This window comes from Pantherophis guttatus, chromosome 1, assembly GCF_059756535.1.
Source record: "Pantherophis guttatus breed Tessera chromosome 1, ASM5975653v1, whole genome shotgun sequence".
NCBI lineage: Eukaryota > Metazoa > Chordata > Lepidosauria > Squamata > Colubridae > Pantherophis > Pantherophis guttatus.
This window is the reverse complement of record NC_142063.1, coordinates 269,378,555-269,406,061: the sequence shown is the minus strand read 5'-3', so window position 1 is coordinate 269,406,061 and position 27,507 is coordinate 269,378,555. Positions and strand designations below refer to the sequence as shown.

Below are 27,507 nucleotides of genomic sequence, written 5' to 3'. Positions count from 1 at the left end.
TGGGAATACTGTAAGTACCTTCTTGCTACAGAAAAGAACAGTGTATTTTTTGAGTGGTAAAAATAGATTGAAGTTAGGTACATATTTTGTGTATATATTTTTTAAAAAAATAATATCACAGCAACTAGCATTAACATCAGTGAAACTCAAATTGTCCATGACAGACTAGGAATGAAAAAGCTAGTCTATCTGCCTGTCTGCTGTTGGCCTTTTCTTCATCTACCAATCTATTGTCAATTAAGCCCTCCTGGAATATAGCATTCTGGCTTTTGCCCTGGTTTCCTATACTGTAGATACAGGATAAAGTTTCCTAACTTACCTATTGTATTTTTCTTTTTTCCATATTTATCAAGTCTTTTTTCTCTTTTGGGCAGAGGCTGGGGGTCTCCCAGTGTGTGGGTCAAGCCTTTTTACAATTACAGATAGTCCTCCACTTATGACGATAACTGAGCCCAAAATTTATGTTGCTAAGTGAGAAATTTGTTAGGTGAGTTTTGTCCCATTTTTCTTGCCATAGTTGCTCAGTGAATCACTACCGTTGTTAAATTAATAATCCGGTTGTTAAATGTGAATCTGGCTTCCCCATTGACTTTGCTTGTCAGAAGGTCACAAAAATTGTTCACATGATCTGGGGACACTGCAACAGTCATAAATATGAACCCGTTGCCAAGCATCCAAATTTTGGTCATGTGACCATGAGGATGCTGCTATGGTCGTAAGTGTGAAAAAGATGGTCATAAGTCACTTTTTCAGTGATGTTATAACTTCAAACTGTCACTAAATGAACTATTGTAAATTGAGGATTACCTGTAAACGCAATGTTAAGATTCCTTAGAGCAAGTTTAAGCCAATATTCATGAAACAGGAACTAAAAAACAAAGCTAAGTATCCTCTGGATTTTTTATTGTCTTCTTTTTATAGAATTACTCAAGGATCGTTGAATTACTTGCAATCTACGTGATAGGATTAAATCACAAAGGGAACAAAAAAAAACAAGAAAAGAGTCATAACCAGTTTCTTTATTTTGTTATCTGAAATTATAATCAATATCTATAAAATGTCTAAATATTGCAACAAAGAGGAATAAGTGGTTCTGGAAAAAATTATGGAAAGGCAAGAGTTAAAATAGCAATTGCTCTGTGTTCACCCTTGTTCCTGAAGCTGGATCACAAAATGGACTAGGATTTGAGAGATTTAGTTCAAGTCCACCCTACCATGGAAACTCACTAGTGAGTTTGGTATCTTTCACCTGGTATTTTTCAGCCAATTTACTCTACAGGGTTGTTTTGAAGATTAATTGGAGGCAAGAGTATTATTTGGAGCAGGGGTAGGCAACTATGAACCCTTTATGATCTGTGGACTTCAACTCTCAGAATTCCTGAGCCAAGATGGCTGAATCAGGAATTCTAGGAGTTGAAGTCCACAGGTCATAAAAGGGCCACAGTTGCTACCCCAATCTAGAGCTTGAACTTCAGGAGGAAAGGTAGGATATTAGTGTAATAATACATTTTTTAGACTAAATAAAGTCTAAAAAGTTTAATGTGTGGTCCTGATTCTTCACACCTGGCAGATTAGGAGTAACTTGATACTCTGCATAGAACAGTGATGCATAGATACACTGCATAGAACAGTGATGGCGAACCTTTTCAGCACCGAGTGCTGAAAAGGTCACACAGAAATGTTGCATGCGCGTGCGCATGCTCATCAGGGCTGCTCTCTGGAAAAACCGAACTTTCAGCTGGCCAGCATACATGTGCAGGCCGGTTTTCAGCATTGCCACGCATGTGAAGGGATCACGCTCCAGAAAAGCCGAACTTCCAGATTTTAGCGTGCATTCACGGCTGACAATCAGCCGGCCGGCACGCATGTGCAGGTCGGTTTTCGGCACTGCCATGCACGTGAAGGGATCGTGCTCTAGAAAAATAGAAGTTCTGGGTTCTGGCGCGCATGCGCACCTGACAATCAGCTGGCCGTCGTGCATGCAGACACCGGTTTTTGGCACTGCCATGTGCATGAAGGACAGCCGATCATCGCACGTGCATGCGTGCCAGAAACCCAGAAGACAAACAGGCAAGGCCACTCATGCCGGGGAACATGGCCATGCATGCCACTTTAGGCACGCGTGCCATAGGTTCGCCATTACGGGTATAGAATCAGACAAGAAAGTCCCAGCAAGGAATTCGTATCCCATCTTACTATTAATTTTTGAACATTTTCTGAAACCATGACAAAGTTCAGCTTCATTTATTCTGGTCTATAATCAGTCAGAGCAACATACAAAAATACTGAGACATTATACGGAGACACTTCTATTTTGCACCCTCGTCTTCAGTAAAAAAAAAATTCCACAAATTAATGGAATAATGTAAAAAAAAAAAAAAACACCTGCTCAGAAAGCTAAAATCTTGCCTTTTGGGCCCAGCTCATCTGCCAACTGCCGAAATCTATTGACCTCCAAGCCCCCAGCCAATAAATTAGTGATAACTTTGAAAATGTCATCATAGCGGAAGTGAGAACCACTGTGAGGTCATAAGGTTCTCATGTTCCTTGGCTGCGCTGCAACGTATCAGCAAAGCTGTCCAGACCTTGCTGAGTATCAAGCTTCTGAGAAGAAAATCAGCAAGATAGAAACAAAGTTGAAAAGAAAAAAAAAAAAAGAGAGAGGATTTGTGGAGGTAATTCAAACAATGTCTCTTCATGGGATGACATCCTGGGATGTTTCCCAAGTTCATCCTACTGGAGAATTAGATATTTTACTTATTTATTTATTAAATTTTTATGCCGTCTAGGCCAGAGGTACCCAATCCCTTGTCCACAGCACATTGGGAACTGGTCCAGGCAAGCAGCAGGCAAGTGTGTAATGCTCTATTTATGCATGCATGGGAATAGGTTGTGTGCGCGAAACTATCCCTTCCCCTGTACCACCACAGTTGCTACCTGTCTATGATGCCAGAAAGGTTGGGGACCGCTGCTCTAGGCAGCTTACAATGGCATAAAAGCATAAATATGAAAGCATTCAAAGCATTAAAATTAACAACAATTAAATAAAGGTTAAAGACCAACAGCATGAATGGTACAGGGCAGACCTTTTGACTCTCACTCAACCAACAACCTCCAGTATAGTGCACCCCACTGGGGCCTCAACCCAACCTGCAGAGCCATGTTTATGGTCCTTCCGGAAGGCCAAAAGGATGGAGGTGGATCTCACCTCCAGTGGAAAGATGTTCCAGAGGTTCATGGGCTAAGGCAAAGATGGCTTTTCTCCTTGACCCTGCTAGTTGAAATTCCTTGGCCAACGGGAGTCCATTGAAGGGCTCTTCTGATGGAGCAAGTAGAGCAAATTGTCCCACTGGGGTGAGACAGTTTTTTAAATAACCTGGCCCCGTACCGTGAAGGGCTTTAAACATGATAACCAACACCTTGAATTAGACCTGGAAGTAAACCAGCAACCAGTGCAGCTCACATAATAGCGGCTGTTACATGCACCACTTTAACGACATCCAGAACTGTCTGTACAGTTGTAGCTTCTGAATACTCTTCAAGGGTCGCCCCATGTAGAGCATGTTGCAGTAATATGTTGTTTTATTCTTTTATGTTCTATTTTATTTTTATCCTGAGAACACCAAATCAATAAATATAATATGTATATACCAGTAGTGGGTTTCAAATCCTGGCACTACCAGTTTGCTATTGGTAGTGCGTGAGCGCGCAGCACTTCTGTGCATGCGCTGAAGCTTCTGCGCATGCACAAAGCGTTTTTTATGATATCTGGGCGGGTAGGTGGAGCATCCCGCTGCCACTGCTACCGGTTTGCCTGAACCGGGGCAAACCGGGAGCAACCCACCACTGGCATATACGTCTGTGCCTTCTGACCTCTTTCCAAAAGCAAGTCTGGTTTGCAATGACGGAGTTGGGAGTCTCCAAGGCACAGAAACAAGATGGATAACTTGACAGAAAAGATGGCAAAGGATGTACATTCTCTCAGTACATTCCCTCTAGAATAGTCTCTCCTCCAGAAACTCTTGTGCCAGGAAAATTTCCAGAATCATTCTGCCTTTTGCTGGCTTCACAGTTTGAATCTGGAGGCCACTGACTTCTTCTTCCCTGACTTGGATCCTTGTTCCCATCAGGGCCTTGCAATTCCTTCCATCTTAAAACAAGATACAGTGCAAGGTCCCTGTTGAATTCTGGCTCTATTCTTCTTGAGTCGGGGTTGCTGGGTCTAAATGTAAACATTCTCATATAGACGCTTGTTTCCTGAGTGTGGCTGATTTTTCAACATAAATGCTTGCCCCGGGTAATGTGGTATCTCGAAGGGCTGGTTTTTGTGCAAGGTTCCCTTTAATTGAATATTAATTGGATTAACATCTTAATTAACATCTGGAAATGTTAGTTGGGAATAACAGAAATAAATGAGGCAATCCTTTAAAGATGCCAGCATCTCCTGTCTTTAAGAAGAAATTAATAGATGGAAAATGGACCATATAGATCCAGTTATCACTAAATCTGTTCAGAATGGGCTGGTGACCAAAATGCATTCTGTATGTATGTATGTTCATAGCATTCTGCACATTGTTGGGAGTAGGTTTTTGGCAAATAGGTTTGACAAAGGACAATACCAGTGTAGCATTTCCAGTGAAATCATCATGCTATTAACAGTGTTACAATACGTAAGTCAAAGGACATTTCCAGAAGACAGAATAACACCCTAGGTCAGGGGTGTCACTCAAGGTGCTTGGATCTGGCCCACGGGACCACCCTGGAAACAGCGAAGGACTGGCCCATGGTGCCTCTTCTGGCAAAAAAAAGAGTTTGGGAGGGCCGCACGTGGCCCCTTGGGCTCCATGTTTGGCCGCGACAGCCTCCTGCAGTCCTCTGCCAGTGAAAACAGAGCTCAGGGGGGCATGCGCAACCCTCCCAGGCCTCATTTTCAGCCATGACAAGCCTCCTGCAGCCCTCTGCCAACAAAAATGGATCCCCCCAGCCCCGGCCAGGTCACCAAAGGTATCCCTGACACGAGTGACGTCCAGCTGGCCATGCCCATCTGGGCTATATCCTCCCAAGGTGAAACACAACTCTGATGCAGCCCTCAATGAAATCGAGTTTGACCCTCCTGCCCTAGGTCCTATTAAAATATCAATATAAACATATCTTCTGATTCCCAGAAAACAGACTGTATGTCAGCATACATTCTAGTTAGCACTTCTTGCCGGTGTGAAATCTGTGTGAAAGAAACACAATGATAACACTAGTATTATTGCCAGACAAGGGAAACTTTTTAGTGTTTCTTACTTCCGTAAAATATGTAAGAGGCTTAATAATGAGAATTGTTTTTAATTTTGACAGATTGAGAAGAATTATTGAACACTGACCATAGCAAGATGATGGAAGCAATTATCTTATCTCCCCACACTATTACAATGAAAACAAATCACACAGAGCCACATATAAGCAGCAAAAGGTTTTTCATGGAAATGGTGGGAGCCTTATCCATTCCAATCTGTTTCTGGGGATTGATTGGGAATGCAGCTGTTTTTTGGCTTCTCTGCCGCAAGGTGAAGAAGACAACATTCATAGTTTATTTTCTCAATTTGATAATAGCCGATTTTATTGTGGCTGCTTACTTCCTTACAGTGTTTTGTGTATTTCTGACATCACTTTTTATCAGTTATTATTTTTTACGTACAATGGAGAGTATTTATTCATTGTCAAGCAATGCCAGCATTTTTTTATTAACAGTTATATGCTTTGAAAGGTATGTCATGGTCTCTTTCCCACTCTATTATCAACAGCACCGTCCAAAGGACTTCACAACGAATATGTGCTGCATAATATGGTTCTGGTCTTTCCTAGTGGCCCTGATGTTATATGTTGGCTGCTACCCACAATTGTTTTCAGTCTCCGCTCCAAGGTCTTCTATATGTCATGGTGCATTACTTTTTGAATCTATTGTTCAGCTTATGGTTTTTTTCCCCATCATGTCCTTTTCTGCTTTCTCTCTTTTTATCAGAAGGCGGAAAAGAGCAAAGCAAAGGACCAAATCAAGACTTGACATCACCCTCATAATCATAGTTGTCCTTTCTCTTATTTGCATTTTTACATTTCAAACTCTTGGTTTTATAAGCAACTGGGTTTATGAACTTCGTGAACCAACTTTATTTAAACTCTCTCTGCTGTTTGACTCCATCAAGAGCAGCATCAACCCTTTGGTCTATTTCTTCGTTGGAAATCAGCAAAGACAGAAGGTCACAGAGCCTATGTATAAGTTGCTTGAGAGAGCTTTGAATGACAAAGAAAGCACAGATACTCCGGACACGTTAGCTACAGCTGGTCACAAAGGAATTTGTACATCAGAAATGAAAAAAACATAAAGACATATCTGATGAAACTTTTTCTTTCCCCAAAAATGCATATTACAGATATATTTACCATTTGCTACTTCTAATTTAGTTTACTACCTAAGGCCTTTAGGAGAATCAAGCTCATGTTTTAAAAAATGGGATTTTAAGATTTTATATTTGTAAGGGCTACTTTGCCTGGGGGCCAAAGCCTACAAAAAGCACGATCAAAAAGTATGATCACATAAAAATGAAAACTACATACATACCAACCCTATAAAGTGGACTATTCATATTGCTTTGCTAAAAATAAAACTAACACTATTAACTGAACCATTTCATCATGTGTGGCCTTTGTAGCTGGATTAATTTCTCCTATGCATAGGAAATGGCTAAACAAACAGGTGTGTGTTTTCTACATTTATAGTACAAGAAAAGAATGACAAAGAGAGCACATAAAAGATGCTACCTCTATCAGGTCTTTCTGAAAACACAGAAACATTAAGAATGCCACTGTGCATGGTAATGCCAGGGAAGAGAAGAGAAGAGAAGAGAAGAGAAGAGAAGAGAAGAGAAGAGAAGAGAAGAGAAGAGAAGAGAATCCTTATTCAATAGATTCAATTTGTTCATTAATTCAGTTAAGAATTATTTATTGAGTAAAACACACTTGAATCTGAAACACTTAAATACTCTTTGTTCTGCCTATCATTGATAAGGCATTAACCAATATGCAATCAGATAAAAAGTCATGCTCCTCAAGAGTAGATTCAGATAAAACAGGATATACTATTGTAGTATAGGAATTATGTCTATTCCTTAGACAATTTCACAACACGGGGACCACCACATCAAAAAGACTTGCATTTTATCTTAGATGGATAGACCTGCAGTTGTCTTAGATAACATTTAAGGCTCTATTAAATGTTAGAATGAGTAGTGGGGAAAAAATTATGGTACAACTGTGCCTGGCTTAGGGATTAGGGTAACTGAAGTTTTAAAAGATAAAACAATGATCTTTATATGGGATAGTTATAAACTAAATAGAAGTTTGTCAAGGTGATCCCATAGAACAGGGGTCCCCAACCCCCAGTCCATGGAACAGCCCAGGTCCGTGGCATGCCGGCAACCAGGCCGCACAAACAAGCAAAGTCCCATCGTGATATGTAGGCAGCATGCAAAACCATGGCCCCTCTGTCTGCAGAAAAATCTTTATCCATGGAACCGGTCCCTGTGGCTCAAAAGGTTGGGGGCTGCTGCCATAGAATCTCCTTTCTACTGTATGTAATACGGTACATGACCTAACATTTTGATTCTAAAATGTTATAAATTGAGCTATTGTCTGCCTTCCCAAGGCAAACAAGACAGGAAATGACTAAATCAGCAAAATCTGCTTTTATTGTAAAGCTACATTAATAGCATCTTGCAAGTCTGAAGGTATGAAATTACCACTGCCACTTTTAACACCTAGTTCAATTAGGGCTGGTCTTTCCTGCTTCTTCCTCTGACCATTAATCCATTGGGTGCTCACCCTCTCGTTTGATCATGTCCTATGCAGCACCTCTTTACCTCATCTTCAATGATATTCACATATACCATTACAACTATCAATGTCAGGTGCAAAAACCCAGGTCTGCATGTGAAGATTTTAATTAGCTGACTTATTACTTAGGCCTATGTGCAGAAATCTCCTCTTACTGATTGTTTGCATCTCGGTAAGACTAGATAAGATTGGACTTCACCCTCTTGTGCCTCTATGCAAGAACTCAGGGATCGCCAAGCCCAAAGCCACGGCCCATTATCAGGCCTTGAGAAGTTAGGAACTGGGCTGTGGAAGCAGCAGGCAAGCGTACACATCCCCACTTGTGCAAGTGGCGGGTGAGCAGATGTGTGTGCTTCCTTTACACTAGGAGTATGCATGCCCCCCACTTCTGGAAATAAGGCTGCGCGCACACACGTGCTCTTGCCCACTGCTCGCACAGAACCATCATATGCCACGGTGGCGCAGTGGTTAGAATGCAGTACTGCAGGCTACTTCTGCTGCCTGCTGGCTGCCTGCAATCTGGCAGTTCAAATCTCACCAGGCTCAAGGTTGACTCAGCCTTCCATCCTTCCGAGGTCGGTAAAATGAGGATCCAAATTGCTGGGGGCAAATATGCTGACTCTGTAAACTGCTTAGAGGGGACTGTAAAAGCACTGTGAAGCAGTATATAAGTCTAAGTCCCCTGCTTAGAGGGGACTGTAAAAGCACTGTGAAGCAGTATATAAGTCTAAGTGCTATTGCTATCACATATGCACCCCTGACAGTCCACAAAACCAGAAATGTTGTGGAACAACTCTAGACTATAATTCTCTGCTTGATTCCTCCCCTGGGTCTGTCAGTCTCTCTCCAGCCATTAATGCTTTTCAACTGTTAAGGGGACAAGTAAGAACTGTGGTTGTAATTCCAATTGCCCAGGAAGTATACTGGGACAGGAGAGGCCTTAGCTTGTTGGTTTTTAAATCAATCTGAGATGGCTATTAAAATAGAGGCAGAGAACTTGTATTCTGCTCTGTAATCTGAGGGGGAAAGTGTTGGGAATAATAAGGCTATTATTATTTTAAGTGCAACCATAGTTGTCAATTTGAAATGTCGTCATTGCTTACATAGTAGTGACCAACAACAAACACGCTAAAATGATAAGTCATGACTGATACCTGGATAATCAGCTATCCCTCAATGGTGGGACTTGAATAACTTAACAACCGGTTCTCTAGCTGGGCAGGCATGGCCGGTTGGTCATGTGACTGGGTGGGTGATGTCACTTACCACATCCAGCCCCGCCTCCTGGCCACTCACCTCAAAGACAGAGGTAGGATTCAGCCAATTGGGGCTAATCCCACCACTGGCTGCCCCCCCCGCCCGTTTTTCAGCCTGGTTTTGGGCCATTTCTTGGGCTGTTTTCAGGCCCTTTTGGGGTCCTTTTCAGCTGGTTTTTCTGGGCCGTTTTTCAGGCCCTTTTCAGGCCATTTTCCAGGCTGTTATTTGGGCCATTTTCAGGCCATTTTGGGGGCATTTTTCGGGCCATTCTCCAGGCTGTTTTTTTGGGCCGTTTTAACATTAACATTATCTTGCAAGTCTGAAGGTATGAAATTACCATTGCCACTTTTATCACCTGGTTCAATTAGGGCTGGTCTTTCCTGCTTCTTCCTCTGACCATTAATCCATTGGTCTAGGGATTAAAGCAGCAGGTTAGAAAGTGGGAGACCATGAGTTCAAGTCCTGCCTTGGCCATGAAAACCAGCTGGGTGACCTTGGGCCAGTCACTCCTCTCTAAATTCAACCCACCAACAGGGTTGTTATGGGAAAAATAGGAAGAGGAAAGTGTGTTGGATATGTTCAGGAGGAAAATGGGTATGTTCACTTCTTTATTTGTAAACAAACAAACAAGAATTAGTGCTTTGTGTCATTCTCTAGAACACAGCCAAAAGTAGAAGTTTTGTCTTTGACCGCTATTCTGATCAGGCTGATCTAAAGACGTTTCGGTTGATAAAATCAAAATGTATTCTAAACACTTCTTTAAAAGGACATGTATTTCCTCTCTTTTCTCCACAACATTTCATCTACAAGACAGACTGAAACTGAAGATAGATTAAAATAGGTCTCAAGTGATTCTATTGTGAATCTTACCATACTATTAATAACAACTCCTCTGAGGTCACGAGATTCTAGTATTCTATTTGTTATGCAAGGAACACATCATAATTGTGGAGCCAGCTCTATCTTGGCAGAATTGTATTACAATAATGTGAAAAACAGAAGTTTGATCAATGAAGACTAAAAGAAGAACTGGAATCTGGTGTTAGTATTGATTATTTTGTTTAACAGATACTTATATTAATTTAATCTCCAAAAACCTACATTTCTTGCCACATCATTATTAAGTGCCTGATTAAGATGTTTATAGGAACTGCCCAAAAATACACTATAATGTATGGTTTGTATCTCCTGAGAACATCCAGTCAGTGGATAGATTGTTCATTGATCTACCGGAAATGAATGTATTACAACTGAGTTATAGAAAACAAAGATAAAGCTCAAGGACTTTAATGGCACTCTTCTGGAAAGAAGTGTAATAACCGTGCCAAAGGTTTAGACCCAAGCACTATGGATTAGCCACAAATTTCTCTTTTAAGTGTTAACTGAGACTCATGTTCAAATGAGAAAATGACAGATGATTTGAACCAGAGGTTTGGCCAGTTTCTTATGGTTTTGGAAAATAGTGGTGTTTGAAAATCAGTCTTGTCAGTCATAATGGCAACAGGATGATATTCCTCATACTTGCCAACTCAATGGAAGAAAGCATCCCACCCTCTTTCTAATTTCAAGCCTTCCTATCTCCAGCCCATTCTTCTGGGACCTATAAATTGTGATCAATCCTATTTCCCCTTGCTACATTTCATTAGATACTCTGCCAGTCTTACAGTCAATCTACTGTATTTCTCCAATCTTTATTTCATCTACTACTTTAATTTTGGGAAATGTTTCTTGCCTATTGATACTTTTAACACTTAAAACATTTTTTTTTATCCAGAAGTAATTGACGGCATATAGGTTGTAATATAGTTACATAATATTGTAAATGTATTGTTATCCAGTCTAGGAAGCAAGTCTTAGGACACAGAAAAAGTGCTTTCACTTTTTATATAAAGATATTTAATTATTTCTTTTCCTTGCCTGAGAATCACAGAAACTGGCCGAGAGCTGCTTGTAACCAATTAAATGCCATTTAACATTATGCTTTTGCTCTTCCTGCCCAAGTGCTTTGGAAAAAAAAAAAAAGAGCTGAAAATTAAGATAATGAATCCTTAGTTAGAACAGAGTTTATTACAAATTAGGCTGCAATCCTCAGGTAATAATTTGGATGTATCTTGCTGCTTGGTGAAATGAGACTTGTCCATTGTCCATTAGACCTCTTGCCCATCATCCAAAATAAAGCAAAGGGAAAAGAGGCATTTCTTTACCCATACCAATGATCGAAGAATTCACTTCAAAAGAATGTGATGAAAACACAAATGGTCCTTTGGAAGAGAATATTTGTAGATCAGGGTTGAAATGAGGGATCCTTGGTGCTCTCCGAGCTTGGTTGTTTTCTTGCAGATGTTTTATTACCAAACTGGGTAACATTATCAGTGCTAGGTTGGCAAGAAAACAGCCAAGCTCAGAGAGCAGCAAGGACCCCACAGACGGTCCTTGTTTAACGATCACTTGTTCAAGCAACCATTCAAAATTAGGGTGGCGCTGAACAAACGATAGTTATGACCCGTTCTCAGAATTCTGGCCATCACAGCATCCCACAGTCATGTGATAGCAATTTGCAATCTTCCCAGCTGGTTTCCCACAAGGAAAGTCAACTGGAAAGCCAACAAGAGATGGGAAGTCGCGGTCACAAAGTCCTTACTTAATGATACCAACTGGGACTGCTGGAGTTGCTGACACTAAGTCGCACGGGCATGTGTTGATGTGCTTTAGACCTGTGGCAATTCCAGTCCCCATTGCCATTGTTAACTGGGAATTACCTGTGCAATTTATGAGACTGTACAATATCTCTCAATACTGGCTTTAAAAATATAGTCAATTAAAGTCATATTCTGAGTGTGTACTGTATTAGTTAGTGGGACATAAGTAACATCATACTGATCTGCAAGGTAGTTTCTAGATTGGACAAACTTGGGAGTAAAATTGGGCTTGGATGGCACCTATGCTACATTGACCAAGTGTGCCACACTGGCTGAAATTGTGCTGTCAGCATATGGCATATTAATCCTACAACCATAATAGCTGATAATCTAACCTGTCTTTCTTTTGCTGAAAACTGAAGTGAAGCCAGAATTAATTCAAGTTATTACAATGTGTAGAGGTCAGTATTTAGGGATTCTCCTGAGGAGTATCATGGCACATGGAATATAAGGCATTCAACCTGTGTCTTCTCAAGGAGGGCTAACAAATCCTTGGTGTTAAGCAGATAGTCTAGGCTGGCTCTTCCCAGGCAAAGCATCTTTTATCTTACAGGCGATTTTGTTCGAAGTTTCCTACCTATCTTAATAATTGTGTTTGATTTGACAGGCTGAGAAAAAATAGCACCATGGACGCAGAGGAAAGTTCCTTGTCTTTCCGCTTGCTTGATATAGCGGAATACAATTTAGAAGAAAAAGTACTATTCATCTCTCTTCCGATCTGCATTGTGGGATTCCTAGGAAATTCGGTTATTTTATGGTTCCTCTGCTGCAGGCTCAGGATTAAATTAAACCTGTATTTTGTGTGTGTGGCAGCTGCTAATAACATGTTAACCTTCAGCATCATTGCTGAGTATATTATGTTTTTTAGACCACTGATCTTCAATTTAATGTTTCACCGGGTATTGCATGTTTTGCATTTATGCAGTCATCAAGTCAGCTTTTATATCTTTGCAGTTATCACTGCCGAAAGATGGTGCATTCATTTTTTCCCTGTTTGGTATAAACAATTTCGGCCCATGAATTTCTCAGCCATTATGTCCTTTTCTTTGTGGGGGTTCACCTCTCTGGTATCAATTGTGACCCACTTTCTTTGCTCTCCAATAGCGGAAGTACACTTCAAGGACATTGAGAAGTGTACAATTTCAACCATACTACTAATCATCACTCAATTAATTTTTATTCCAAGTATAATGTTTTTTTCTTTGGGCATATGGATTAGAATTCACATGAAAGAGGAAGTTCCCCCATTGAGACTTGATATCACCATTGTAGCCATAGTTCTTCTCTATCTGATGTTGAATGTACCATTTGACTTAGCTACGATCTCGATGTACTGGGTTGACAACATTGATGGATATATTCTGGGTAGCCTTAACACACTATTGGAGTCAATCACCAGTGCTATCAGTCCTTTTATATATCTCATTGTTGGGTGTTGGAAGAAGCCGAAAATGAAGAGCGCCTTTGAGTTTCTTGAAATAGCTTTGTCAGGCAAAACAGCCATGCTTGTAAAAACACAAACACAGACTTAAAATTCAACAACTGTATGCATAGAAGAAAACTGATGTGCATTTCTCTGCTGTAAAATAAATTTGTTTACAAATATTGTATGCACTGTTCTAGTACGTGCCTGTGTATTTTGAGTCATGGTGGTCCAATGTTTAGAATGCAATATTGCAAGCTACTTCTGCTGACTGCAATTCAGCAGTTCAATTTTCACCGGCTCAAGGTTGACTTGAGTCTTCCATCCTTCTGGGGTGGGTAAAATGAGGACCCAGATAGTTGGGGACAATATTCTGACTCTGTAAACTGCTTAGAGAGGGCTGTAAAGCACTGTCAAGCGGTATATAAGGCTAAGCGCTATTGCTCTTCTGTGCTATGCCCCATAATATACCAAGCGGTCGTAAATTGCTTCTCAGCGAGAGCAGGACAGTAAATGGAGTAAGTGAACAAATCACATTGGCATAGTATTCCGAGTATGAAAATTATATTGTGCATGCATAAAAGACACATACGTATATAAAATACTACATGCAAATTTAATGCAAATTTATATCATTTGTTAATGGAGGGGGCAATGCTTATGCAGTCATCAACTGAGGCACCACAAAATAAACCAGTGACCCCTTGGAGCAGGGGTGTCAAACTGGCGGCCCATGGGCCGGATGCATCACGCACAGGTCATGTCCACCCCAGCTCCATAAAGGCAAAAAAACATCATGATACGCTACGTGATCAAGTTTGACACCTGTGCCTTAGAGTGATCATTCAATGAAAACTCTAAAGAGGAGAAAGATGTATAGGCAATACAATCAGACCACTGAGAAAGGCAAGCAGTCCCCCCAATGCCAAAATACAGGGAGTCCACAACTTACAACAGTTCACCTAGTGACCATTCAGTTACGTCTCTGAAAAAAGTGACTGATGACCATTTTTCACACTGATGACCATTGCAGCATCCCCGTAGTCGCTTGATCAAACTGTAGATATTGGGCAACTGGTTCATGTTTTTGAGGGTTGCAGTGTCCCAAGGTCATGTAACTACCTTTTGTGATCTTTTGACAAGCAAAGTCAACGGGAAAGCCAGATTACAACCCTGCAGTGATTCACTTATCAACTGTGGCAAGAAAGGTCATAAAATGAGGCAACATTGACTTAATGACTGTCTCACTTAACAGAAATTTTGGGCTCAATTGTGATCGTAAGTTGAGGACTACCTGTGTTCGAAGCATATAAAAGTGAGGATTTAGAGATGTTCATTTAAAAAAAAAGGAAATCTAGCTAAGTACTCTGCTATAAAAGTACAATTTGAATGATGAAAGCAACATTTTGGGTCTCTGGGATTCACAAAAATTTGGGGGCAATGGCAATAGCTATAATCTGGAATCATACTTTGTTGTAGGTTCACTTGGAAAAAGGGGACTTGCCCATCCAAAAATGACTCTCATGGTAAACATGTTTCCTTGAAAAAATACAGAATGTTTATTAGAAAACTGATAATGATTGGCTTCCGGGGCAGCCTGGCAGATTGAGCTCAACTGTGCTTTTTTCAAAACCAGCAAGCATGGCCAAATTAGGAGCCAATGAGGGGAATGGATGCTTAGAACTCCTCTCCAGGTCAAAGAGAAGGTAAGGATCACCCACACTCGACCCCTAACAGGCACTCCTTATGGAGAAATCACAAAAATACATTCTCCAATGGGTTTGAGAGGTAAGACAAGCTGATATTTTTATTTTCAAATGCTAGATGTCATATGGAGCCTAAAAAAGCATTCTTGGAAATAAAGATACTCACGGCGATATTCCATTTTTCAGTATTATCTACCTCCGAATTTTACCTCTGGAAAAATTCATAAATAAAAAGCAAATGGGAAAATTGGTAACTGTCTAGTGAACATGTCCAAAGGCCTAAGTGTACAATACTGGGGATCCCAGCAATACAAAGCACTTTTATAGTCTGTCTGACAGACACGTTACAGTAGATCATACATGATGTATACATAATGTGTTTAGTCTATTAGGATGATACTCTTTTGAGCATAATTAAAGTGTGGTTAACAGTTGCTGTGAGGTCACAGGATTCTCATTCTATTGTTTGATCCGTACATCGTCACAGGCCCCTGGTCATAGAATTAGAGGTTTATGATGAACCAGAAACCTGATCAAAAACGGCTGAAAAAAATGTGGGGCGATAACCATAGTAGCATTTACTTTTCTATCTAATTTGACAAACTGATTTATTAGCCACAAGTGTCTATTTAAGAGGCATTCTAGGAATTTGTGAACATAATCGTGTATAATGTATTCTGTAATTTGATTGTAAGAATACTTACCAAGTGATCAGACTGTTAAAAGAGATCACTGCACCAAAAATAGAATAGTCCTTATAACGGCTTGAAGGAAGTTTGGAACTGAGGCAAATGAAAATCATCTTTTCTCTTTGGTGTTTTCTCTAGAAGTAAGGTTAACGTGTTCACCACTCCCATCTTTCTGAACCTGTTTGCTATTCGTCACGACTCAAGAGCAATCCTGTATTGGCTTCAGAGAGGCAGTTAAAAGTTTGATCTGCAGGTGATCTTTAATTAGACAGTGATAGTCTCCAATGCAAGTTGTTTTATATAATCAGTGTCTTAGTAGGTGATTGTTGACAGTTACAGCAAATGTAGTATAAGAATGGGGATCCTGTAGCCTTCCCAACGTTGCCAAACTACAAGTCCCAGCATCCCTTCCCTTTGCCAGTTAATTATACCTAAAGGATTACTGTTGGGATGCGGTGGTTCAGTGGCTAAGACACTGAGCTTGTCGATCAAAAGGTCCACAGCTCAGCGATTTGAATCCCTAGTGCCATGTAATGGGGTGAGTCCCCGTTACTTGTTCCAGCTTCTGCCAACCTAACAGTTCAAAACACTTAAAAAATGCAAGTAGAAAAATAGGGACCATCTTTGGTGGGAAGGTAACAGCGTTTTGTGCACCTTTGATGTTTAGTCATGCCGGCCACATGACCACGGAGACATCTTCGGACAGTGCTGGCTCTTCAGCTTTGAAATGATGATCACCGCCCCCTAGAGTTGGGAATGACTAGCACATATATGCGGGGGGAACCTTTACCTTTTAAGGGATTACTGTTAATTACCTTAATTACTGTTAATAGGTATCTAGAATCATTTCAATTATCGGGGCCCAGTCCAGTATAAACAATCTGATTTCTAGAACCTGCAGCATTTCTGTTGTTTGCTGGTTGCCTTGGTTCATGTGGGAGTCATTGGGCATGAAATGGAACATTTAAGCATAAACCTAGATATTGTATTTTGAATTCAATACTGGTTCACATAGTATTATTATATATGTATACTGAAGTGGCCACTTCTAAAAGGAGTCCTTGCATGTTGCAATTTTGTTCTAGAAAAGCCATTTAATTAAGAAATATAAGAAAGGGGCTTTATCACACATTTGTTGATTTAGATAAAATGTATTACAAAATAAGTAATTTGGTCCCTTTGCTCCTAATTATATTAAAAATGATTTCTCTATTTGAGCAACCATCTTATCACCAAGGAAACTATTTGGAAGATTATGTAGAAATTTTTCTGGATAAATAATCAATTTAAATTCTCTTTCTTCCTTAATCGTTGGTGAACCACAAACGACAATAACCATGTACTGGGTATGTCTAGTTTAATGAAAAGAAGGACTGGGGTGACATGATAGCAGTGTTCCAATATCTCAGGGAAGAGGGAGTCAAACTATTCTCCAAAGCACCTGAGAGCAAGACAAGAAGCAATGGGTGGAAACTAATCAAGGAGGGAAGCAACTTAGAACTAAGGAGAAATTTCCTGACAGTTAGAACAATTAATCAGTGTAACAACTTTCCTCCAGAAGTTATAAGTGTAACATGACACAGGTAGTCCTTGTTTAGCAATTGCCTCAGAGCATGGGTGTCAAATTCACCTTGTCACATTGCTGTCACGTGACATTTCACAACATTTTTCCCATTCGCAGAGCTGGGGTGGGTGTGGCTTGCGCCTGCAGGCCTCCAATTTAACACCCCTGCCTCAGAGAGTGACTGTTTGTATTTACAACAGTGATGAAAAAGTTTGCGGCCAATCCTCACATTTACAACCTTTGCAGGTTGGTAAAGCAAAGCAAAGCTGAAGTAAGATAAGAACAGTTGCGTTTTCATTCAGCTCAGCGACCAAATTGCCAATCCCACTTGGGGGCATTTATCAAGGACCACCTGTTGTTTTGTGTCACCTGTGAAAAAATTATGGATTGCCGAGTTTCTTTTCGCAATATAAAATCCCATATCTGCGTGAACAGAGCATAATACCGTAATAACAAAAAATTGTTTTTGCTTTTGACAGGTTGAGAAGAATTTCAAAACACGTGAATAGTGTTGTGCCAGAACAAATTAGCAATATTCCATCTATGCTGACCCAGCGAATGAAAATGAGACTGAAGTGGCCCAGAAAGCATATCACATTGACATAAGCAATGATCATCATTGCTATTCCAATCAGCATTTTGGGAATATTTGGAAACATACTGGTTATTCTTTTTCTTTCCTTTAAGATTAAGAAGACGAGGTTTACCATATATGTCCTAAATATAACTATTGCTGATCTTAGTATTCTAATCTATCTATATACTTATTTTATGCTATTTTTAGAACCCAGTATTGTCAACGCATCTGTATCCTATGTAATAGAACTGATATATGCAGTTGGATGCAATTCCAGATTCTATATGTTAACAGCTCTATGCTTTGAAAGGTATTTATCTGTTTTTTACTTTACCTGGTATCAATGTCATCGGCCAGAACATCTTTCATTTTTTTTGGTCAGCACATTGTGGACATTTTCTGGCCTGGTATCACTTTTGGAATACTTTGCTTGCTACCCAAGGTTCTACATATACTTGGATGAAAATACTTTACAGTGCAGAATCACAAATCTATTCCAAATATTTGTTGAGTTCCTGATTTTTATTCCCATCATGGTCTTTTACACTTTGGCTATTTTTATCAGAATGAAGAAAAAAACCCAGCAAACTCCTCCAGCAGCACTTGATATCTCTATTACTGCTACCATTGTTATTTTTCTTGTATTCGATGCATCGGTTAAATTTTTTAATATTATTGAATTTTGGTTTGATGCAGTACACGTACCAACATTTTCAGTGGCGGTATTATTTGACACCATAAGCAGCAGTGTCAGCCCATATGTGTATTTTATTATTGGAGGTTTTCTGAAAAGGACTTCTGATCCTCTTGAAGTTTTCCTTGAGAGAGCTTTGCAAGATGAAGGAACAATAGTGGAGGGAACACAAATGCAGCAAGAAGAGCTTTCCAAATGAAATATCCATAGAAGAATACACTATCGGCTTACAATTCCAATTCCAAAATAATTCATTCATTACTCCTTATATATCATCCAGGTCCATTAATTAAATAACTCCCTGTTTATTCCTGCCATATAAAAAAATCAGAATAAAGAAGTCGGTGGCCAGGAAAGAAAGTTCCGCTGAGAGAATTTTAATTCTGCAAAGACTTCGTTGTGGTTATGATCTATGAGACCAAGAGCTCCTAAAGGAGGAAATAAGAGGAAAGGAGAAACAACTGTAGACTGCCTCTATACATGGAAGATTGGAGGGCAGCAGAGGAAGGAGAAGAGAAAGCTGTGGAGTCAAAGGAACCTGGAAGGAGTGGAAAGAAAAATCTATAGATGGAAATATAGCGGCTGTTATATACCCCTTAAGACTGACAGAGGTGGTTTATGTTCACACAAACAATATTCATCCCACATCTCCATCAGGAAGGTTTTGATAGGTACGAAGTGATGCATCTTGACTCTGAGTTACATAGAGAAAACACAACTGTTTATCTTTAGATATAATGTTCTACTTTAAAGGACTTTAATCTAATTAGAACACAAGTGGGGGGGGAGGAATTTCCAAACTTTTTGGATTTTGTATGTTAATGTCATACACTTTTTCTTTATTTGAAATTTTATACCTATGACATAGTACTGAAAGGTTCCCGCTGATGTAATCTTAAAGAAAAATAGTAAAATTTTGCCAAATAAATCAGTAAATGATAAGCAATGCAGTGCCTATTTTTTTAAAAAAAATCAAGCTCAAAATCAGAAGCAAAAATAGATTAAAGAAAAAAGAAGCAGCATAAAACAGTTCTTTAATTAACTGGTAGAATTAAAAACAGTTCTTCACCTGACAGGAAAAAAATCTAAAGAAAATAAAATCTAGTATTGGGTAACCATTTCTGGAAAGACTGAAGGAGACAGAATAAAATATTTCATGAAACAGTTTAATGCTGTAACCCAAATGAAGGCAGGGCCTTTCATCTCTGCCATTTTACTAAAGCAAACAGGCGAGATACTATCATAAAGGAGAAACAAGAGCAGGAATGTCTGCAAGGGGTCGTGGTAATTAAGTCAAAATGGCAGTTGTGATCATGTAACTGAAGCACCGTCCCTTTTTGACATGTGTTGTAATAATCATAAAGTGAAATTTGATTGCATGGTTATAGTTGCTATCTTGATTTTTTTTTATTGTCACTTATAGACACCTCTGGCTGGGTGAAGGTAAAACAATTTGGAAAACCTGCTGCACTTTCTAAAAAAAAGTGTCCCTCAGATGCCATGTTAAATTATCATGAAACTGGATACTATGACATTATTTATTTGACGGGTTTATAGAGCCAACCGATCCTGTACGCCACTTGTGAACACTTATGAAGATTCCAAACAGCTTCACATAAGTTATTTTGTTTTAAAGTCAAAAAGACAAAAAAAGTTATTTCAATCCTTACCCAGAAGCCAACAGCCTGATTACCAACAATGGGATGAATTCCTGTTACTTACCTCAGCTACTACCTACCTAGCAGTTCGAAATCATGCAAATGCGAGTAGATAAATAGATGCCACCAGCCAACTGCAAAAAACCTCAGTTCCTGCAGTCTACTTAGGAAGAGTTGCTGTCCAGGGTACATGTGGATGATCTCACGATTTCTATTTTCTCTAGAGTGAATTTGGTGGCCTAGAACTACCCTCTGACAGCCACTCTCCCCTGAATACTATCACTCCTCAGTGACAGATGCCTAGGTCACCATATCCTCATTGGAAGTTCCATGAACAAACAGTTCCCAGTAAATGTGAGTCATATGTGTCTTTTGGGGATATCAAAGAGAACTGATTACATAAGTGTATTTTTAATCCAATTTGACATACTGCCCTTATACCCAGTCTTGAGTTAATAAGACTGTTAAATTACACATGCTTTATATTTTGAATTATTGCCTCTTTTTTCCATGTTTCTTTTTGTACAGTTGAAATGCACTATTACAATTATATTCATAGATTATTTTTAAAAAAATTCAAAGCAAGGACTTAAGGTTGTACTATACACTTAGAAGGGAAAAAACTAATTATATTTCTAAATTAAATTAAATTAAATTATGGTGCCATGTTAACTTTGGGGTTTGGAAAACTCATTCAACCTACATAATCAGCACCTCAAAATGCTCTATGTTGATCCTTTCACTCATGGGAAGTTAGAGACTGTCCTTTAGTTTGGGACACAATGATAGTGCTGTTCTGAAGATTATTCTTAGTGTGGAGAGATCACTGACACAAACTTGAAAAGAGGCATTCAATGGCAATCAAACATCCTTTTTCCAGTTTTTTCTATGAAGAAGGTTTTTTTCCATCTTGCTGGTAGAAAAAGGCCATTTCTGAAGAAAAATGAATGACGATTGGAATGAATGATGAGTTGAGAATGGGCTATGAGTATCAATATCAAATTACTTTGTTTTGTAAAATCAACAGCTCTCATAAATACCACAGTATTTATGTTGGATGAAACTAGAAATATCCATTTTTTGCAGTAGCCATGATGACTGGTGGTTTAAGATGGCTTGTCCTGAGCATTGGAAATTGAGTTCAGGATTGGAGCTTAAAATAATTACAGGATTTTTTTTTACTTTTTCTCAACTATAAATAGAAAGAACATACATTCAAGCAGCATAAACTTTTTCAAAAACTCTCTCTTCACATTCTCTGAATTACCGAGAAGAAGGGTTGAAATAAGCTGTTAGTGAAGCTGTATGTTCTTGGAGAAGAAATTAAGAAGTAAAAAAAATAAAATAGGGCAGTGATGATAGCTGTTCTACATATGAATGAATTCTGGGTCTTCTAGGGTATTTTACAGCCTAGGAGCCAGATACTTAATGTTATTTTTTCTCCTATGCCAACTTTCCTGTATACAGAGCTAATCTTTTGAGTACCTTACCATGAAAAGTGAGCGGTATGGTGACTGGTGCGTCTTGTATGTTATAGGTCTCTGCAGGAACTGCCTACTACTGCAATTAGCTTTTTGATACCAAATAATTATTCCACTTCTTCCAGAATTTAACATTTATTTGTGTAGTTTGTACACAAATTATTTTGGGTTCTCTAGATGAACTGCCCCGGAAGCTTCATATCCCTCTTGAAAAGAAAGGAAGGAGAGTTGCTCAGTGCTGGACAGATTATGTACAAGCAGCAAGCACAAAATGTTTTGTGCAATACTTACGCTTTAAGAAAATCCATTCTTCTATATATTTTTTTCCATAATAAAGAAGTTTCCTTTTCGCTACATCCTATTTGACCAAGTTCTCTTTTCCTATTCTTCTTCCAATATCAGGAACCACACAACTTGGGGATCATTGCAAGGTGTTTTAATCTATTATTGTGCAGCTTACATTTGAGGGGAAAAGAAACCAAGCATTTCTAGTGGATGAGCTGTTACGCATGACAACTATAAGAGCCTCCAAGTAAGAAAGCCAGCAGAGACCAAGAAGCCACAATGCCACATATTCTGAAAGAGCACAAACAAATAAACATAAATGCAATTGTTCCAAAGCCAAACAACATCAAGTGTTTAACATCAAGTTTAGTTCTACCTGCCATAGATTCAGTTTCAACTGAATTCATCATTCAAAATGGGCAATTTAATTACAAGGGCATTACACAATGGTTTAGATACTCCATGCTTTACTTATTGTGTAAAACCCCATAATTCCCAAAGCAGCTTATAGCATAAAATCTTTCAAATATATTAAATCACATTCAATAAGTAATTTTAAATAAACTCATTCATAATAAAATACAATATCCTGTTAACACAATCCTGTTAACTCTGAGAATCTTTCTCAGATTTTCTACTTGCTCAGCCTTTGTCTTCACTATTTGAAGTAGCAAAACAAAATGAATACATATATAAAGATTTCATGGCCTACATCTGTCTTCCCTGAGCAGATTCTTCCAAGTGTGTTGGAATACAGCTCAATTCAACCTTGGCCTGTGCAACTATGGAGGCTAGAGATGATGGAAACTGCATTTCTCAGTCCAGAGCAAATATGTCTCTATATTCAATGTTCATTAGAAAGTGGCCGGAACCGTGCTTCAGAGTGCATTATCAATAAAGCTTAAAATAAATCCTGTACTCTTTCAACCCTGGTTCTGTTCTATCTTCCCATGGCTTTAAGCACTGTATATCATTGAGGCTAAGGACTGACAGGTTTTACACTGGTAAGATCACAACTGTATTCCACAAACAGTGCAATTTGGAGATGGAAGTGTTTTTGATATATCAATTCAACATCTTGAATAATTAAGCTCCTAAATGATGCTATCCAGGATGAAAACTTAACAATTACATATTTTTTGAGAATTATCTCATAAATTCCTGCTGGCAGAAAAGACAATTGGGCTACTGTATGTCATACTACTGTATGTAGCTGTTCTGTCTCCAATGGCATGAACATCTGACAATGTCAATCTGGATGACACTCAATAAGCTTTTAATCGTTAATATTTTGAAAATTGATGCTTGTCCAATAGATGAGTGGAAAGAAATCATGGCAGCCAAATGTAGCACACTTCTCTTGAAGAATGTACTTCTAATTGAGCAGTTGCAGCCAAATGCAGATTACAACAACTCAAACATTTAAGCAGGGGTAGATTTCTCCATCAACACCCAGACTGAATTAAGGTAAGTTTTGTAAACTACCATTCCAAAAGATAGCACAAAGTCAAGCTTACTTACTGTAAGAAGCTAGTCACTTGTGGAGAATGCTTCCAACGGTGATACACGGAAATCTGCAGGTTGGGATGGGCTTTATATACTTTCATAACTATCCTGATGCTGTAAGAATAATTTGAAGAGGAAACTCAGCTTGTTGGCTAATACAGTAAAGAAGAATGCTTCATACAACCAAATAATAGTTTTGCTACCTGAAGAAGCAGGCACTAATCAATGCTGGGAAACTGCTGCCTCAGCTATAGTCCCAAAGGTGCTTTTTCAAGAGGCAACTGGACTTTCTGGTTTTTCTTTGAAGATGTTTTGCTTCTCATCCAAGAAGCTTCTTCAGCTCAGAGCTGAAGTGAGAAGTGAAACATCTTCAAAGAAAAACCAAAAAGTCCAGTTGCCTCTTGAAAAAGTACTTTTCGAACAACCATGATCTGGATGACTGAGAACCTCCATAGACATTTGCCTCAACTAGTGTTCCTCTTGCCTCACAAAATAAGCCACACTCTTAGCCAGAAGAAATTAAAACAGGAAGGCAGAAATTAAAACAGGAAGGCAGTCAGAGAATGAAGGGACTGAGTTTTTTCTGGCTGATGGCCAATCTACGGCCACCTAACTTACCTCCACATCAACCTGACCAAAGTATGCTTGCTCACATTCTCACAGCACAAAGGATTTATATGTTAGCCCTTTGTCCTAAGGAAAAGAAGATTCCACCTTGCTTTCACTCAAGTTTCCACCTTTTCCTTTTTAATTGTTCTCTTGGCCAAAGCAAAAGACCAAGAGGAACAATTCCACAGCAACTTCTCATCTTACTTCTCCTGCACAACATCACATTTCATTTAAGCCCATTTCCATTTCCCTATTTTGTTTTTAGGACTGATAATTAAAAGCTCAAGCATGGCACTAGTATATAATATGCTTGGTTCAGTTTTGCCTTAATAGATTTATGAAGCTCTCCATCATGGTTTCTTCAATAAATCTTTAAACCATGATGAACGAGGAAATAGCTGCAGAGGAAGGACTCAGAATTGTTGAGAAATTACCAATAAATTGTTCTTATTCTTTGAAGCTATAAGAAGTTTTGTTTTGAGATGGGAAAAGGGAAATGTAAGCAGGAGCAGAGGTTGAGAGAAAACAAAATGTTGAAATACTAATGGAATTTGAACTATTTAAATCTCTAGATAAGTTCCAGATAGTACATAACTAGAAAGTGAGACCATTTTAAAGAAAACCAAGACATAGGACAATAGATCACAAGATGTTTGAGCATGTAAAGATAACTTTAAGATTTCTCCATCTTTTAAATATGTTTGAAAGATTAATTCTCATATTATTTGGGAAGAAAGACAATATTATTCATAAAATCATAAGAGTTGGAAAGAATCTTAGAGGTTATCTAGTCCAACCTCCTGCTCAATGCATGATCCACTAGAACATCACAGATGATCATCCAACTCTGAAAATCTCTAACAAAAGAGAACATATAGTGGCAGCCTGGTCCATAGGCTGATAGCCCATACAGTCAGAAAATTGCAAATTCAGACATAATTGGGATTTTAATCACATACTCTTTAAAATGATTGGAGAGCAGGAGAAACTGGTTCATTCTTAGCTGACGGACATCAAACCTGCAGAAACTCCTCAGCTCTTGATGAATCTGCTCTTCAGTTACCCCATGCCACCCCTTCACAGTGGCTAGTAGGAGGGGTGGACGTGATGTTAGGTCATCCACACCAGAAAAATTCTGAGGAAATAATAAATTTTCAGTTACTTAGAGAAGCAGAAAGATGTTTCAGACTATTAATTGAAATGTTATGGCATTCTATACAAAACAGATACACGCTGTGCAGTGATGGCAGGGGTGGGCTGCTAGTGGTTCGCAGGGGTTCGGGAGAACCTCTAGCTAAGATTCTGTGCAGTTTGGAGAACCCCCAAATGCCACTCCTGGCTGGCCCCGCCCACCCCGCCCCTCCTAGGAGTCCCCATGCGGCTCATTTTGGATACAGGTAAGTGTAGGGCGTGTGCGGAAGCTCGGGGAGGGCGAAAAATGGCCCTATCGGAAGTTCAGGAAGGCTGGAAATGGGGCCATTTCTGGCCTCCAGAGCCCGGGAAGGGCAAAATTGCCCCCCCGCCCCGCCATGATGCAGGAGGCCAACTAGGCCACGCCCCCCCCAGCAACCGGGCAGAGAACCCCTTGCTAAAATTTTTGAAGCCCACCCGAGTGATGGGAACTTAGAATTAATGTAAATATTTTTTAAAACAGCTATGATCATATCCTTTAAAGGCTGACTTGATTATTAAATATACTGATAACATCTTGATGGCAAAATCCAAGTCCAGTTGACTTTAGGTGATCTAAAGGAAAAGTTGGCCAATACTTGTGTGGAAAACAAGCAGGAAATCCCAGAGCTACAGGTTAGAAAGGGACATTAAAAAACCATTCAGAAAGAAGGTAATAATGAACCATTTCTAATGTTGTTTGGACTTAATAGATCCTGGGAACACAGGGGAGTCATCAAGGCAATAAAAGGAGGAAACAGAACCATTAGAGAAGAGATTCTGGAGTCCTGGGGAAGGGCAGAATTGTGAGAAACAAACTCAAAAGTAACCAGCTTTCTTTTTTGCCCAGCTTAACAGACACAACTCTAGGCAAGCTCACAACAACAGTCAAAATAAATAAATAAAAATTAAATCACTAGGAGAAACCTGGCACCTCAGCCATTCTCCTCCAATGCAACTAGGTTTTACATTAGGTATAAATTGATCTGGAGAATTATTTTGGCAAGCTTTCAAGGTTCTGTTACATTATCCTACTGGCATTAAAGATCTTATCCAGAAATCCAAGTGATACTTGTTTCCTAAGGTTGGCAGCTTCAGAGGGATTGGCAATATTGCTGCAGAACAAATTGCATGGCCTGATGCAGAAAACCGCCAAGAATTGAGTACAATTCAAAAACATCATACAATCACACACTGCAACGGTTGGAAAAGATCTTGGAGATAAGCTACTCCAACTCCCTTCCCACTGGGTTTCTACTACTACCGCAGAATCTTTACTCTCTTCAATAATGTTACATGGTTGGGAATCCTGGATTTGCTATTCAGGGTGTGCTTTGATAAAAACACACTTGACAGACTGTAGTCCTGCAAACATGAAATGTAAATTTGAAACAATTAAAACTATTAAGAATCAATGCTCTTGGAATGTAAGTTCACTATGGGGCAACAACGTGAATGTTTAAAGGAAATTTGCTTTCAGAGATTAAATAATGACTAATCACACGAGTCTGTAATTAAGGATGGCAATGTAGCATCAGTATATTTCCCGCTGAATTCCAGGCCGTCATTTAATCCTTTCCATTTTAAAAAAAGTTACATAATGAAGTTGGTGAAAATATTTAAATACTGAGACCTCAAAGCAAGACAGGAATCTTCTGTCATCACTACCCTCTTTTCCTTATATCGTATCATATCAAAGGGAATGATATACTGCTGAACTTCTGTCCAGCCACATTAAAACTCAAAAACAAAGTGGGAGTTGAGAAAAACAAACGAACAAAACTTTGTGACAAGTGGGAGAGACGGAGACATACAAAAATGTCAAAGAAAACAGTGAGAAGGTCAAAAAAACTGCATGCTGCTCAGATGCCCAAATTTAGAGAAAACAGAATGCTGTCAACATTGGGAATTAATGATGTTCCCAAACTTCATGATAGCCTATTTTAAGTGGGTCCCTGGAACAATATTTACTCAAAAGACCCTGGAGACTCGCACTAAATTTGATATATTTCTCTAAGCATATGAACTAGTGCAAGGCGTTTAAGTCAAATGTGGTAAACTAGGACATGTAGTCAACTGCCTTTATTATTTGCTGCTGATTATTAATCAGAAAAATTGGACATTTACTTTCTTCCTATAATATGAACAACACATATGCTGCCCATAACAGTATCTTAATAAATGATCCTGTTTTGCCTCCTTGCCTACATAGGGAGAAAGGGAAAGAAGCAGGGGAAGAGAGAAAGAGATCCTTAATTTCACAATTCCTCCCATAACAGATACAAGCTCCGTAAGGGAAAAGGTAGGCTCC

General features: G+C 39.2%; 3 protein-coding genes and 1 long non-coding RNA gene across 8 annotated transcripts in view; 3 read left to right on the top strand and 1 right to left on the bottom strand.

Annotated features, from left to right (window-relative positions):
- Window positions 1-2,559: 2,559 nt before the first annotated feature.
- On the top strand, window positions 2,560-6,671 carry LOC117671465 (uncharacterized). The gene is made up of 3 exons (XR_015732627.1): window positions 2,560-2,675; window positions 2,790-2,849; window positions 5,347-6,671. It is a non-coding gene; the product is annotated as an uncharacterized LOC117671465 (long non-coding RNA).
- Window positions 6,672-9,297: 2,626 nt separating this feature from the next.
- On the top strand, window positions 9,298-13,444 carry LOC117671466 (mas-related G protein-coupled receptor member H-like). Of its 3 annotated transcripts, none has more exons than XM_060692637.2 (2): window positions 9,298-9,460; window positions 12,442-13,444. In XM_060692637.2, the coding sequence occupies exon 2, from the start codon at window positions 12,461-12,463 to the stop codon at window positions 13,364-13,366; it is 906 nt and encodes a 301-aa protein (XP_060548620.1). In that variant the 5' UTR covers window positions 9,298-9,460; window positions 12,442-12,460; the 3' UTR covers window positions 13,367-13,444. The 3 variants fall into 3 exon arrangements, with proteins under 3 accessions (XP_060548620.1, XP_034283182.1, XP_034283183.1); XM_034427291.3 differs by lacking the exon at window positions 9,298-9,460 and adding an exon at window positions 9,617-9,729; XM_034427292.3 differs by lacking the exon at window positions 9,298-9,460 and adding an exon at window positions 9,959-10,176.
- A 1,486-nt stretch (window positions 13,445-14,930) lies between these two features.
- LOC117672085 (proto-oncogene Mas-like) lies at window positions 14,931-19,429 on the top strand. 2 transcript variants are annotated; one of them, XM_034428534.3, is made up of 3 exons: window positions 14,931-14,963; window positions 15,791-15,905; window positions 17,696-19,429. In XM_034428534.3, exon 3 carries the CDS (start codon window positions 17,826-17,828, stop codon window positions 18,684-18,686), a length of 861 nt encoding a protein of 286 aa, XP_034284425.1. In that variant the 5' UTR covers window positions 14,931-14,963; window positions 15,791-15,905; window positions 17,696-17,825; the 3' UTR covers window positions 18,687-19,429. The 2 variants fall into 2 exon arrangements, with proteins under 2 accessions (XP_034284425.1, XP_034284426.1); XM_034428535.3 differs by lacking the exon at window positions 14,931-14,963 and adding an exon at window positions 15,420-15,517.
- A 2,618-nt stretch (window positions 19,430-22,047) lies between these two features.
- The window catches only part of PNLDC1 (PARN like ribonuclease domain containing exonuclease 1), a 34,633-nt gene continuing 29,173 nt past the window's right edge, over window positions 22,048-27,507 (bottom strand). For both annotated transcript variants that reach the window (XM_034428533.2, XM_087887655.1), the window contains exons 17-19: window positions 24,986-25,161; window positions 23,433-23,531; window positions 22,048-22,202 (exon numbers count right to left, since the gene is read on the bottom strand). In XM_034428533.2, the coding sequence (XP_034284424.2) occupies window positions 22,130-22,202; window positions 23,433-23,531; window positions 24,986-25,161 (348 nt within the window). In that variant the 3' untranslated portion in view covers window positions 22,048-22,129. The remainder of the gene's footprint in view (window positions 22,203-23,432; window positions 23,532-24,985; window positions 25,162-27,507) is intronic.